At 38.9% G+C, this 15,875-nt stretch overlaps 1 protein-coding gene across 2 annotated transcripts in view; it reads right to left on the minus strand.

Moving 5' to 3' along the window:
- The window catches only part of ENAH (ENAH actin regulator), a 155,648-nt gene that overhangs the window by 69,462 nt on the left and 70,311 nt on the right, over positions 1-15,875 (minus strand). For both annotated transcript variants that reach the window (XM_068985813.1, XM_068985812.1), the window contains exon 2: positions 6,131-6,296. In XM_068985813.1, the coding sequence (XP_068841914.1) occupies positions 6,131-6,296 (166 nt within the window). The remainder of the gene's footprint in view (positions 1-6,130; positions 6,297-15,875) is intronic.

Below are 15,875 nucleotides of genomic sequence, written 5' to 3' on the forward strand. Positions count from 1 at the left end.
CGTATGCTGTTTATTTTGACTGAATACCAGATACCGACTATGGTTAACTCTATGGAAATTTTGAGGCCTAAAATGATGCTGTATTTTCCCAGGGAAGATTTACATTTGTTTCTGGCAAGCAGCTAGGGAAACTAACAATTTCAAATTACCTCAATCCAAAAGTGATTAAAATGATTAGAGGCTGAGTATCAGTTCTTCTAAAGGCCAGTCTACTTAGAATCAAACTTCTTCCCCAGGGTATGGGGCTTCTGGGTCCCAAATCACAACCTGGGTGATTACCAAGACAACCTCCCCTCATTAGCAGATCTGACTTATAATTTTTGTTCTACTAGTCCCAGGAGTCTGCCAAAAGTTCTGTTCAGCTACTCAGGCTCCTCTTTCAAAACTAATACGTGCTTCTGGGTAAAAACCGGTTCCAAGCTAGGCTCACTTCTCTGATTCCTTCTTCTTTGAAGTAACGGACCCGTAATTCTTCACTGTCATGTCAGCTCTCCAAATAGACTTTTTTCTTTTAAATATTCATCCAATTATTTTGGTTCACAGAGAGAAGCTTTATCTAAATTACCTCATCGACCAATATCCAAACATGACATTATTTTTAAAATATGATGACCACTTAAACATAAGTGAAGTAAGCTAGATATAAAGGAAAAAATACTGTATGATTCCAATTATTTGAAGTACCTAGAATAACAAACTTTGCAAAAACAACATAGAATGGAGGTTGCCAGGGATTATGGTGGAGGGAAATGGAAACTTATTCTTTAAAGGGTTCAGAGTTTCAGTCTGGATGAAAAAGTCCAGAGATGAATAGTAGTGATGGTTGCGGCAAAGCAGTGTGAATGTATTTAATGTCCCTGAATGAAATTAAAAGATGCTCACTCCTTGGAAGGAAAGTTATGACCAACCTAGAGAGCATATTAAAAAGAAGAGACATTACTTTGCCAACAAAGGCCCGTCTAGTTAAGCCTATGGTTTTTCCAGTGGCCATGTATGGATTGAGAGTTGGACTATAAAGAAAGCTGAGCACCAAAGAATTGATGCTTTTGAACTGCGGTGTTGGAGAAGATTCTAGAGAGGCCCTTGGACTGCAAAGAGATCCAAGCAGTCCATCCTAAAGGAGACCAGTCCTGGGTGTTCATTGAAAGGACTGATGTTGAAGCTGAAACTCCAACACTTTGGCCACCTGATGCGAAGAGCTGACTCATCTGAAAAGACCCTGATGCTGGGAAAGACTGAGGGCAGGAGGAGAAGGGAATGACAGAGGATGAGATGGTTGGATGGCATCACCGACACAATGGACATGGGTTTGGGTGGACTCCAGGAGTTGATGATAGACAGGGAGGCCTGGCTTACTACAGTTCATGGGGTCACAAAGAGTTGGACACGACTGAGCAACTGAACTGAATCGTACACTTAGAATTTATTAAAATGGTAAATTTTATGTTATTTTTACTACAATTTAAAAAATATGGTCACGTCTTACCATTTACTTTCTATACATATTGACAGTGGGAGAGGGTTACAAATCCTTAGCTACTAGAAACCCAAAGCTACTAGAATTTAATACCACAAGAAAACTATGAACCAAATTTTAAGGCAATGTATATCTTGCTTGACAAAGAGGTTATAAGGGCAGACAAAAAAGATAGTTACGTTTACTTTTTCAACTCTTCAGTGACAGACTATTAGAAAAAGTTGAGGAAAATATTACTATAATTAAAATTATACTACCTAAATCATTAGCTCAGTTTTTTCAATATAGAAATTTTAATAATTTATAGAAATTTTAATAATTTTAAACAAATTATTTCATTCAATTCTATCTTTCAAGGATAGACAATGCTATATAATCTTAAAAAGCTTTAAAAGTAAAGAGGGACACATACACCCTAATTTAACAATAACTGTTCACCAAGGATGCTATTAGGTCTGAACTTCTTCAAAATTCTAATACAGCAGATGCAAGGAGCTTGAATCTAGATTAGTGATTTACATCTTGCATACACCCATCCATTTTTAGCCTGATCATAACAGATTGAACCGTGGAATAACATCTATGCTTCTTTCTGACATGGCTCATCAGCTTATCTTGTCTATGAAGTCATCACAACCTTTTCCCCCATCTTCTCAACAAACTGATCATTCTTTTGTGCCCTGGCTACACAATGATTTATTTATCATAACTGAAACAACTAATTGTGCTTTCTTTACATGTGTAACATCCCCATTCTTTACTGCATTGTTCTTCAACGTCAGGAATTTATTACCTATATAAAACCTAAACACACCCCCTAGAACACAGTAAGTACTGAAGTATTAAGGAGAAAAATGGCAGCTTTTCATATATATGTATATGATTTGTACATATTCAATTTTATAAATAAACTGTGGTTAATTTTTTAATGGCTCTTAGACATTATTTAATAAATTATAATAATATGTTCCCACTTAAAATAGACTGATAACCATTAAGGAATGAAAAAAGGTACTCTGGAATGAAACCAGTTATTTATGAGATTTATTCTTAGGTATTTGATCACTGCTGTTACTTTAAGTAGTATCTGTATAAAATTATATTTTCAAATTGTTTATTGCTAGTTATACAAAAATGCTACTGATTTTTATATATTCATCTTCTATCCAAAGACCTTACTGAACAATTTTATTAGTTCTAATATTTTATTGCAGATATTGGGATTTTTTTACACAATTATATCATCAGCGAATAAGGTCAAGCTCCGTTTCCTCCTTTTCAATCCTTATAGCTTCTATTTCTTTATCTTTATATTACTAGATTACCATCTCTGCAATAGAAAATGAAAATGACTAAAGTTGAAATCCTCAAACTTATTCCTGAGTTTAATGGAAATCCTTCCAACACTGAACTGTCTTCTAGATGTCTGCTGTATGTTTACATTATTCATCTTTATCAGCTTAAGAAAACTCATTTTTATGCCAAATGTGCTGAGCATCATTCTGTATGGATTTTATCGGTATTGTTCTTCTAGGTTTTCTCCTACCAAATTAATAGGCTACTAATGTTAAACTACCTTTACATTACTGAGATAAAGAGAACGAAATCCTCTTTGGTTAAGAGGTGATCTTCCCCCCACCCCCTCCTCCAATATACATTGTTATATTTGGCCTGCTAATATCTTACTGAGGACTTTCATCTCTTTATCAATGTTAATAACTGAAATGTGTTTATAATTTTCCTCTCTGAAATGGTTGTGTGTCTTAGATATCAAAATTACACTAGCCTCATAAAATACTCCTCTTTGAAGATTTCTTTTTTGACATGGATCGTTTTATTAAATTTGTTATGATATTGCTTCTGTTTTATGTTTTGGTTTTTCGACCACAAGACATATGGTATCTTGACTCCTGGACCAAGGATTGAACTTGCACCCCCTGCAGGAAGGTGAAGTCTTAACCAATGACTGCCAAGAAGTCCCAAAACACTCTTTTCTAGAACGGTTTACATAAAACAGGTAATAGTTTAAAGATTTTTAATCTCGTTTATAAATGCTCTGGACATTGTCCTTTCAAAAACATATTTGGGGTAGATTATTAACTACTGATATATTTTATGACTGATAAAAATATATGACTGATAAAACAAAATATAGTCTATTATGTTTCTATACTTTCTGCCAGTCATGATAAATTATATTTTTCTACAAGATGGCCCACTTATTGGTGTAAAGTTGTTTATGATATTATCTTATGATTTATTTCCTTACTGTAACTACAGTGATATCTCTTTCCAACCCTAATGCTGTTTTATTTGTAACTTTTGGGGGGGTTGATTCTGTCAATTTATTCAGGGAAGCAGTTTCTGTGTTGTTAATTTCTATTTATTTTTTATTTTCTTTTATGTTTAGTATTTCCTTCTGCTTTCTTTGGGTTTGCTTATTTTATGTCATTTGTCCATCTACCTAGAGGGTATTATGTAAATGAAGTAAGTCAGACAAAGACAAATACGCTATGGTTTCACCTACATGTGGTATGTGAAACAAAACAAATGCACAGACATAACAAAACAGGTTCACACATACAGAGCGCAGGCAGGCAGCGGGGGAGGGACCGTCTAGCCAAGGACAGCTTAGACGTCCCACAGGTTTCTATGTCATATCTTGTCACTCAGATCCAGCGTTTTTTTCTTTTTTTTTTTACTTTTGAACATCTTCTAATCTTCATAATGATTTCATCTTAGTTTCACAAATTATTTAGAAGTGTTTTTAAATTTCTAACATTTTAAGAAACACTCCATTTGTCAAAAACCGGAAGCCATCAGATAGTTAACTTCTCTTATGAATAGAAATGTCAGTATTTCATCTTTACATAGATTTCTTTCTAATCATTTGTTTTCAACTGAGGTGTAACTGATATATAACATATTCATTTCAAGTGTACAAAATAATGTTTTGATCCCATTATTTTTAAATACTCATCATCTTTTTACCAACATTTAGATATGTTTAGGTTTGTTCATCAGGATATCAAATGACCAATTCACTGAATTTACCAAAAATTTATTTTACAGCTACTAGTTTGTAATGTGTTTAAAATGCTCAATAACTCCTATAAAGTTCTAGTCGTCCAGTTCCCATTTTCACTTTGCAGCAGCCTCTGAGGGCGTATTCAGTCAGTCTCTGGCCCACCTCACTCCTGAGACAGTCTGCTGGAGGAAAGACAAAGAGGACAGAGAGGCAGAGAAGGCTCTTGGGGAAACCAGAGAAAGGCTGAGCAACAGGTGCACAGAGCAAAAGGAAGAGAGGGGAGGAAGAAGAAGGAAGAATAGGGTGGAGGTGGAGGCAGAGTGGAGAGAAGGGAGCCTGAGAGGGCAGAGAGCAGCAGGCTAGGGCAGTAGGTACTAATAGGTAAACTTGCTGCATTCAGTGAACTGCTCTTTCTGCCAACTGATTCAGGTCTTGGAAAGTTCCTCTCCTGGGGAGCAATGTATTTGTTTTTGCCAGGCGCCGTAGGAGTTTCACTGGCCCGCAACCAGGAATGGTTAATTTCTCGGCTGGAGATGTGTAAATGAAGCTGGAGGCTTCCATTTTTCAGAGGAGCTCCTAAACTAGCTCAAACTCCTCTGCCTACCTGTGCTGGTTTAGGAAGACTGTTCTTAGTCTTCTTTTTATGGTGTGCAGCCCCTTGAAAAGGTTCAGCTTTAGGCAGTTTTGAAACTTTGATACCAGTTTCGAGGCCCAGCATCTCAAAGGGCACAACGTGTACCATACAAATACCAAATCTAAGTCCCCGGATATTACCAGTTCATAATTTCCATCCCCGAATACAGGGCTGTCACAGCATCTCACCACACACTACACCAGCCTGTCTCCCAGTGGAAATTCAGGGAACTATCTTTTTCTCATAAGAACTCAGCTGGATATCTGTTAGATTTTTTTCCCCCGCATATATTTAACACTGGCTGATTTTACCATCTTACCAGCTTCAAAAGTATTTCATCAATCTGTTCTTTTTATAAAAAGTCCTCGCTGCTACTAGTATATACTTAATGCTAGTAAAACCCTATCTCCATTTTGCACTGTCTACTGGCTCCTGATCTGGAAAGGCCCCAGAAATCAAGTAATCAGATAATCCAGTCACCTATCTAAGAAATCCAGAGCAGGGAATTACCAAAAGCTTAGTTGTCATGCCAGACATGAATTACAAAAGCCTAACTATTCCAGCAACCTTAATACAATTTTTCTATCATATATGAACTTAACAATACTTTATGAAACTACTTAAATTTTGAACTCCTTCCTATAGTCCAATACCCTATACCTTTGGTGGGAAATGAATTCCTTAAACACAATCTGCTACCTAAGTGATATTTCACATTTTAGTTTGTCTTAAATTTACTTTAAATTCCCAAACCTAGCTGGAGGATTTAGTGACTATCATAATTGAAAAACTCAGATTTATATTCCTGAACAATTACTTCTAAATTGCCATCTAAATTCAAGCTTTATAAAGATGAAGAGGGTGGAACGGCAAAGCTATACCCAGTTTTTCCCACAGAGACTCTTTTGGCTACAAAATATGACTTTAGTTTACTGAATATATTGAGTCCTTTTGTAATACTAGGTAACTTTAAGAATTAACAAATCCTTACCTGATGGTCCTGAATCTTTCTGCCCACCACTCTGAATGTGTTGTTGCCTGTATGGTGATATATATGAACTCTGCTGAACCCAGTTGAACCACCGGCTGGCACCCACTTTTTATTGGCATCATCGTAAACCATCACAGCAGCTCTTGCCTGACAGATACTCTGTTCACTGGGAAAAAGAAAAAAAAAATAAAGCAAACTTTTAAGATACTTAAATATGCTCAGTTTCCCACAAGGCCATATAAAATAGGTATCTAACAAAGCGGTTGGTCAACAATCAGTGCTTTACTGGGTGCTAGAAATGATGACAGTGAATAAGGCAGAGGCTTTCCTGCTCTTACGAGTAGACTCTAATGGGGAAGACAGACCAAAAAATGAAGTGTAATGAGGAAACAAAGGAGGAGATCAGGATCCACAAAGGAGATTGTACATTATATAAACAATATGAAAAACATTTTCTTCTATCAATTAATCTAATATATCCATTAAACTGAATAGAACTATAAGTATAAATTAATCATCATTTCACTGTGTATCTATACGTTTATACTACTGGTGAACTGTTTGTGATTACCCATCTTTACTGGAAAAATTACTTTTATCATCAGGCTTGCTTCAAGGTCTATGTAACAAACTCTGCTATGCTCCATCTGTCCCGTGAGATATGGGGGGCACTAGTGATCCCTGGGTGGCACTGTGACTGAGCCCCTGACTCCACTCAGATAAGGTAACATCCTATGTCTCAAATTTCGTCACTTAAAAATGAAACAGTAAAATGAGATTTCTAAGCATTCTTCTAGATTTTCAATTCTAGCCTTCCCAAATAAATATTAAGGAAAAAAAGACCAAATCCATGATAGAATTTTTAAATCTCAGCTTCCTTTCAATTATTTTGTTATCAAGTGAAAATGAGATTTTGTTGCTGTTGTTGTAGAGATGATCTTCATTACATATTAAGCAATAATTTCATATTTCAACTATTCCAAAATACTACCAGGCAAAAAAGACTAGTTGGAATTTTACTTTATACCATATTTTATTTCTTAAAAATCAAACACAAAAACTGAACAGAAGAAAACAGGTATATTAACTCTTTGATGACTATTAACCTAATTAAAATGACTCAATCTTCACAATTTTCATAGATTTATCTGACGCTTAAGTAGTTGTTAATGGAGATGCTAAGTAGCTTACCCAACCCTATCTTTAAAGAAAGCATTGCTCATTTCACAAATTTCAGCCTCAAAGTAAATCATGTGGGTTCTTCCCCAATATCCTGGGAAACAAAATGTCACTTTCATCCCTCCCTTCTGGCCCATCTCTCAACAGTATATGCCTGTGCTTTGCTAGACTTCGGTGATTTGATGACAGAAGGATCACAGGAGACCTAAAGAGGTCACAGTACTGAGCAATAAAACCACTCACAACGGTAGTGTTAAAACTGTTCATAATTTTCCGTTAACGAAATCTCACCAAAACTAACTGGTAATAATATCTGTGCAGTACAAACACTGAAATAAACCCAGTGGTACTGTCTAAATTTTTATGCTGTACTGAATTTTTTTTTTTTTTTTAGTAAAATAGTTCTGGGAGTAAAAATGAGGCAATGACTAAAGCTTGAATTATTTTTAAAAGCTTGATTAAAGAGTCTTTGTCAGCACAGCAGTTGAAATCTCTTCATCACTCACAATAAAAATACTTGTTAAGTGACAAAATTTACATAACCCTTTAGAAAGAAACAAGCTAAGGCAAAGTGCCTTTTACGGCATACAATCCAAGAAATAAATTTACTAACAGTGAACAACAATTCACTAAACCCATCTGTAAATTAATATAGAACGGATTTTCCAGTTTTCACAAAACAATATTTTTGGACACACAATTGCCATGCCTCAAAAAAAAAAAAAAAGTAAGAAAGATACATCAGAAATGTAAAACCAGGAAAGTTAAATATAATGTCCTAACTTTCTCCTCCACTTTTTTCTTCCCTGTTGCTCTACAACGGGATGCTGGAGACATTCCAAATATTGAAGTTCATCAGTCAGTCGGTTCAGTCGCTCAGTTGTGTCTGACTCTTTGCGACCCCATGGACTGCACATGCCAGGCTTCCCTATCCATCACCAACTCCCGGAGCTTGCTCAAACTCACATCCATCAAGTCATCCAACCATCTCATCCTGTCGTCCCCTTCTCCTCCCACCTTCAATCTTTCCCAGCATCAGGGTCTTTTCAAATGAGTCAGTTCTTCCCATCAAGTGGCCAAAGTACTGGAGTTTCAGCTTCAGCATCAGTGCTTCCAATGAATATTCAGGACTGATTTCCTTTAGGGTGGACTGGTTGGATCTCCTTGCAGTCCAACGGCCTTTCAAGAGTCTTCTCCAACATCACTGTTCAAAAGCATCAATTCTTCAGCGCTCAGCTTTCTTTAAAATCCAACTCGCACATCCATACATGACCACTGGAAAAACCATAGCTTTACCCAGATGGGGCTTTGTTGACAAAGTAATGTCTCTGCATTTTAATATGCTATCTAGGTTGCTCATAGCTTTTCTTCCAGGGAAAAAGTGTCTTTTGATTTCATGGCTGCAGGCAACATCTGCAGTGATTTTGGTGCCCAAGAAATTCAAGTCTCTCACTGTTTCCATTGTTTCCCCATCTATTTGCCATGACTCTTGAGAGTCCCTTGGACTGCAAGGAGATCCAACCAGTCCATTCTGAAGGAGATCAACCCTGGGATTTCTTTAGAAGGAATGATGCTACAACTGAAACTCCAGTACTTTGGCCACCTCATGCAAAGAGTTGACCCACTGGAAAAGACTTTGATGCTGGGAGGGATTGAGGGCAGGAGGAGAAGGGGATGACAGAGGATGAGATGGCTGGATGGCATCACCAATTCGATGGACGTGAGTCTGAGTGAACTCCGGGTGTTGGTGATGGACAGGGAGGCTTGGCGTGCTGCGATTCATGGGGTCACAAAGAGTCGGACACGACTGAGCGACTGAACTGAACTGAACTGACTTGCCATGAAGTGATGGGACTGGATGCCATGATCTTACTTTTCTGAATGCTGAGTTTTAAGCCAACTTCTTCATTCTCCTCTTTCACTTTCATCAAGAGGCTCTTTAGTTCTTCTTCACTTTCTGCCATAAGGGTGGTGGTTATTCATAGTTAACTGAATAGCTATTCATCTCTAAATGAACGTATCAAAGTAGCCAAGAAAAGCCCTAGTTGATGTTTTCTAATGAAGATGAAAAGACATCTTCAAAATGAGATTAAGGATACAAATCTGACATTCAACAAAACAAGCAGCACATAGAGAAGTCAAGATTAAATGGAACAAGATAAGACATGGGTAAGAGCTGAGATGTTATTGGAGATATAGTCAGAGCCATTCAGGTTATGTATCAAGCGATAAAGACACAAGTTAGCCCCAGACAGCCCTGGAGTTCTAGCAGGCATCCAGTTCTCAGAGAAGCCACATCATGCAAGGCCCAGCCAGGAAACAGAATGGCACTGTCCAGTGGGGCCTTACTGACCAAGTCAAATCTTTCCATTCCTTCCACATACGTCCCTCACTAGAGACACACAACCTACGGTATAATAAAAAATACTTGCTCTTTGTCTGCTTCCTGGAACAGAACTCCCAAACCCCTTGGCATCTCCCAAGCAGTATCTTTGGTATGCTAATAAGATGACTGACTCTAGGCTTCCGGATGGGGGCTGGGCACCAGAAATAGCAAGCCATGGTCAGAGGGTAGAAATTTTCAGTCCTGGTCCTTCCCCCACCTCTGGGGAGGGCAGAAGTGCCAAAGACTGGTCTCACTCACCACGGCCAATGAAATAGTCATCACACCTCCATGATGAAATCTCCATAAAACACCCAAAGAAGTTCACATGGACGTGCTGGTTGGATGGCATGCCTGGAGAGAGCATGAAAGAAGCCCTCTATTCCTTGCCCTATGCATCTCTTTCATCAGGCCGAGTTGTGTCCTTTATGATAGATCAGGAACGGTAAGTAAAACACTTTTCTGAGCTCTGGGAATCATTCTAACAAATTACTGAGCCTAAAGGGGAGTCGTGGGAACCCCTGAATTTGTAGGCAGCTGGGCATAAGTAAGGAAGTAACCCAAGTACCTGACTAGCAGTGCCCACTGAAAACTGTTACCTGCCATCTGGTTCTACAAGAATGAAGCCACTAGCCACTGCAGTCGCTGACTTTCAATGCACCCTGAAAGGAGTTCGGGGTGGAGATCAGGAATGAGGCACTCTGTGCTGTGGGAAAAACTGGCAGAACAGGCCTTCAGATGAGCCCGATTTCTTGCATCTTCTCAAATCTAGAAAAGCACTAAAATCATTAACGGAGACATCTGCTCCTCGTGACTAGCAGCAACCATCTCGTGACTAGCAGCAAGCCTCTGAGAAAACCTGTGCTTGATCGATCCTCCTTCACCAAAATCTCATATCTACTGACCTCCCCCTTATCTCTTCAGAACAGTTCCTCAGAGCTTTCTGAGAGGCTGTTTTCTGGGCTACAGTTCTCATTTGGCCCCAGTAAAACTTAACTCACTACTATCACACTGCATTTTTTTTTCCCTAGTCAACAGCAGTTAGGTCTAAAGTGGGACAGTCTTGTGGGAATGAGCCCTTAACCTACTAATTTCAGAGAGTCAGTGTTTGTATTCAGCTGAATTGCTGGACACTCAGCTAGTATCAAAAAATAAGAGAACTCATCATTGACTTAAGAAGAAAACCACTCCAATTACAAGTGTGCACAAAATAAGCTAGTGGTACCCAATCTTGGATTTCACAGACTCATAAACTTCCAAAACCAACTATATGAATCAGTACAGAATAGGTCGACAACATTTTGGCCTATTTGACAGGCAGGAGATTTCAGAAGAGGGGAGGGAACCACCATAACTTACTAAAATGAAGATATTTTAGAATTTAAAAATCTCAAAATAAATACAATGTAATATACTGTAAGTATAATAACTAGCTTTCTATACAATTTTCTACATTGTCCACTTTCTTTTTTCATTTCTCCCCAGCCCAGTGAAATACTTTTATCTGGCAGGAATTTCCAACTTTAGTTAGGAGGATTTTTAGATGAGAAAGTCAGTGAGTGAATTTCTGAAATGATAAAACTTTGCAAATTCACTATGTGCAGTTTTTCAGGGAAAAGTAATTTGGAAGGAAAAGATTTAAGAATCACAGCTACTGAAAAGTCAAAAAGGCAGGAAAAAAAATTAAAGAAAATGAAGACCTAAACAAACACAGCAAAAAAGACAAAAATTTTATAATTTTATAATCTTTTCACTACAAGCCTCAAAATGAACACCTAGTCAAAGTCTTCAACATTCTGAATCAGTAAAGGAAGTACACAAAAGATTAAATTAGTTAATTACTAAGCTGTACTTCTGTGACAATCAGGCACTAAAATTAGTTATCAATAAAACCTTCATTTTATGACCAAATGCAAGTGGCATATGTAATTGGTTATACTTCATCTTCCTGCTGTTAATTTTGGCTTTCTAAAAAATTGATATATGGCCTTAGAAGGCTAGAAACAGCTGACCTTTTTTTTTTAAAGTATAAAAACCATGACACTACAATCAAATTTTGTGGTTTTGTCAAAATTTGTTTCTGAATGTACTCAAATTTCCTGAACAGGTATATATAATGATAGAAAAAGGTTGGCCTGATTCTATTTTTATAGGTACCCATGAATGAAATGGTTCCTGGTATCTAAGCAGACTTGGACTGCAAGGAGATCCAATCAGTCCATTCTGAAGGAGATCAACCCTGGGATTTCTTTGGAAGGAATGATGCTACAACTGAAACTCCAGTACTTTGGCCACCTCATGAGGAGAGTTGACTCATTGGAAAAGACTCTGATGCTGAGAGGGATTGAGAGCAGGAGGAGAAGGGGATGACAGAGGATGAGATGGCTGGATGGCATCACCAATTCGATGGACGTGAGTCTGAGTGAACTCCGGGTGTTGGTGATGGACAGGGAGGCTTGGCGTGCTGCCATTTATGGGGTCGCAAAGCGTTGGACACGACTGAGCAACTGAACTGAACTGAAGGATCCCTTGGCTCTTGTATATGCTATTTATTGAAGTTACAATAAATACAGCCAACTCTTTGAAAATAGTGACTTACTTTCAAAGTAATCATTACCTGTCAAAGCATGAATCTTCAGTGCCTAGGCACATAGATAGAGCCACTATTTATTTAAATTCTTATTCAGTACATAATTTCATTTAACAAAAGTCTACTCAAGACCTGGACCAAATACCACTCCTTCTGTTAAGTCTTTCTGGAGCCCTCAAAGTCAGAATCAACTGCTCCCTCCTCTGAGTTCCCACAGTATTCATTCATTTTTCCATAAGGAAGACTCTCTGAAGAGGTAATATCTGAGATGGGATTTTACTCCAAGTGCACTGGAAAGCCAGTAGAGGGCTTTAAGCAGAACATGACTTATAGTTTTAAAAGATGATTCCAGTTTCTATAAAGAGAAGGGATTCGGGAAGGTGGCATGGAAGTCAAGAAGCAAGCATGAAGACTAGTGTGAGAAGTGTATTTATGATGAGATTTGGTCTAGATTAAAGGAGAGGGAAGGGTGTGGGATATACATGTCAGAAGCACAGGAGATAAGATTTGCTAACAGGAAAGATGAAAGAGAACTGACTCATTGGAAAAGACCCTCATGCTGGGAAAGACTGAAGGCAGGAGGAGAAGGGGACAACAGAGGATGAGATGGTTGGATGGCATCACCAACTCAACGGACCTGAGTTTGAGCAAGCTCCAGGAGTTGGTGATGGGCAGGGAAGCCTGGGGTGCTGCAGTCCAAGGGATCGCGAACAGTCGGACATGACTCAGCGACTGAACTGAACTGAACTGAAGATGAAAAAGAAGGGAAAGGAAGAAGACAAAGACAAGAGAACGATTATGTCACCTAGCATTTTACTGATATTTCCAAAGTAATGACATGCTACGAAGGGTGCAGCATAGAAGTCATGACCCCAATTTATTTTTACATATATATAAAAGTGTCTTCATCATCTCTGAAAAAGGAGAATGTCATTCAAATGACAGAGCCTAATTTGCAGTAAGTTATCAAGGTCTCTATCATAACCTCTATTATACTACCAACCACTTAGAGAATCTATCCTAAGAGAATTGGCATCTTGTCTGTTATGATACTGAGTCATTCTGTGAATCAAGATGTCAGTTATTCAGAAGATAAAACATTAAGGAAAAATCTACACAAAAAAGTTGCAAATTTTTAAAGACAGTATTTCCATCTTATTCTCTGATGTCAATTTTTTTACTCAAGCTTGCAATTTTATAACATTTCAAGCATTAAAGAGGGTTAAACACAATGTTAAGATTTCAAGTCCACAATTATTTTTCATATCTACATTCCATGGCCTCCTAGAGTTTCAAAAGACTACGTACTGAAATCAGGAATAAAAAACATGTATTTTCTTCAAATAGGAAAGTAAACAATAAATAGCATGCCCTGTACTGTGTTAAGCACTAGAGGAGTCACACACAGAAAGACTTTTCCTTAGTTCACCACTCTGAACTCTAGCTATCTCGCAAACCTAGAGGTCACGCCAGAACTGTTCCTGCCCTTGACCTCGCAAGGTGCTCTGTCACTGAGGCCTGTCAGTTCTACATCCTGAATTCAGTAGTTCCCTTTGCTCACAATACTCACAAGCTTTAATCTGGGCCCTCCCTAGCGTCTCATCTGGATTATTTCAGGTACCTCCTAACTAGTATCCTTGACTGCAATTTTACTCCTTCCTCCCAATGCTTTCAGCGGGAAAATTTTTCTAAATCGGATCTCAAGACATCACTCTTCTGCTTGTTGCTGCTGCTGCTAAGTCGCTTCAGTCGTGTCCGACTCTGTGCGACCCCATAGACTGCAGCCCACCAGGCTCCCCCGACCCTAGGATTCTCCAGGCAAGCACATTGGAGTGGGTTGCCATTTCCTTCTCCAATGCATGAAAGGGAAAAGTGAAAGTGAAGTCGCTCAGTCATGTCCGACCCTTAGTGACCCCATGGACTGCAGCCCACCAGGCTCCTCCATCCATGGGATTTTCCAGGCAAGAGTACTGGAGTGGGGTGCCATTGCCTTCTCCGACTCTTCTGCTTAAGACACTGCAAAGACTCATTTCAGGATAGACTGTGGCTTCAGGGGTCTAGCGTGATTTGGCTTCTTGCTCAGCATTTATACTCTCTTTCAAACACCGACAGCATGAACTGTGCATCACGTATATGGTCCAGCACCCTGCTGCTGGGGCACACAGCGTTTGCTACAGCAGTAACGATTACACCATACCTGTCCACATGTCCACGCCTCTGCACACGCTCTGTACCTAAACTACCTGTGACGTAACATTTTCTCTTCCCAAACACCTCCTCCCTAATACTGACTCTTCTCCAAGATTCAGACACAAGTTAGACACAAGAATCATATGCTCCTGAAGGTTTTTCCTCTCCTGCTCAATACAGGGCCTCCCTTTCTGTGCTCTCACAATACACTACGCATATCATCTCTACAACATCATATTAAACCCCTCTTTTTATCTCTCCAAAGTAAGATTTGTTGAAGTAATGAGTTGGAAAATAGTGAGCAATATTAATTGTACAAGGTAAACATCTATGAGCTTTGAGTAAAAGCCCTAAAACATGCCAGTAAAAGCTCTTTTCTGACTTCGAGTGCCCAAATGGACAATCTCAGACCCTCTCCTTTCCATCTGTAATACATACCATAAGCACTCAAGACACTGAGCTCTGAGCCAGTTCAGTTCAGTTCAGCTGCTCAGTCATGTCCGACTCTTTGCGACCCCGTGAATTGCAACACACCAGGCCTCCCTGTCCATCACCAACTCCCAGAGTTCACTCAGACTCATGTCCATCGAGTCAGTGATGCCATCCAGCCATCTCATCCTTGGTCGTCCCCTTCTCCTTCTGCCCCCAATCCCTCCCAACATCAGTCTTTTCCAATGAGTCAACTCTTCGCATGAGGGGGCCAAAGTACTGGAGTTTCAGCTTTAGCATCATTCCTTCCAAAGAAATCCCAGGGCTGATCTCCTTCAGAATGGACTGGTTGGATCTCCTTGCAGTCCAAGGGACTCTCAAGAGTCTTCTCCAACACCACAGTTCAAAGGCATCAATTCTTCGGCACTCAGCTTTCGTCACAGTCCAACTCTCACATCCATACATGACCACTGGAAAAACCATAGCCTTGACTAGACGGACCTTTGTTGGCAAAGTAATGTCTCTGCTTTTCAATATGCTATCTAGGTTGGTCATAACTTTCCCTCCAAGGAGTAAGAGCCAGTAGACTACTCTAATACCCCTGCACGCTTCTGCTCCCAGCAGTCAGGCTGTGTACTTAGCAAGAGTCAGCTGTGTTTGTGACCAAATGTACTCATACCAATTATACTGTAATTATGCAATTTAAATACTCTATAAATGGATACAATGTGAATATACAGAAATTCTGTGAAAATTAAGTTTCTATCAAGATGAGTCACTAAAAAATTGTGAGATATACATAAAAGACAAGGCAGAATGCTATATTCAGAACACTGCATATATCTTAAGTTCTCTCTCCACTTCAAAGAAAATGAAGCTGAAATTTTGAAGATAAAACAGAGGCATGCTTTAGCAAAGAAAAATAACATAGACTTCTCATCACCAGGCTAACACTTAAAGTTTTACAGCAATAA

This window comes from Capricornis sumatraensis, chromosome 14, assembly GCF_032405125.1.
Source record: "Capricornis sumatraensis isolate serow.1 chromosome 14, serow.2, whole genome shotgun sequence".
Lineage (NCBI taxonomy): Eukaryota > Metazoa > Chordata > Mammalia > Artiodactyla > Bovidae > Capricornis > Capricornis sumatraensis.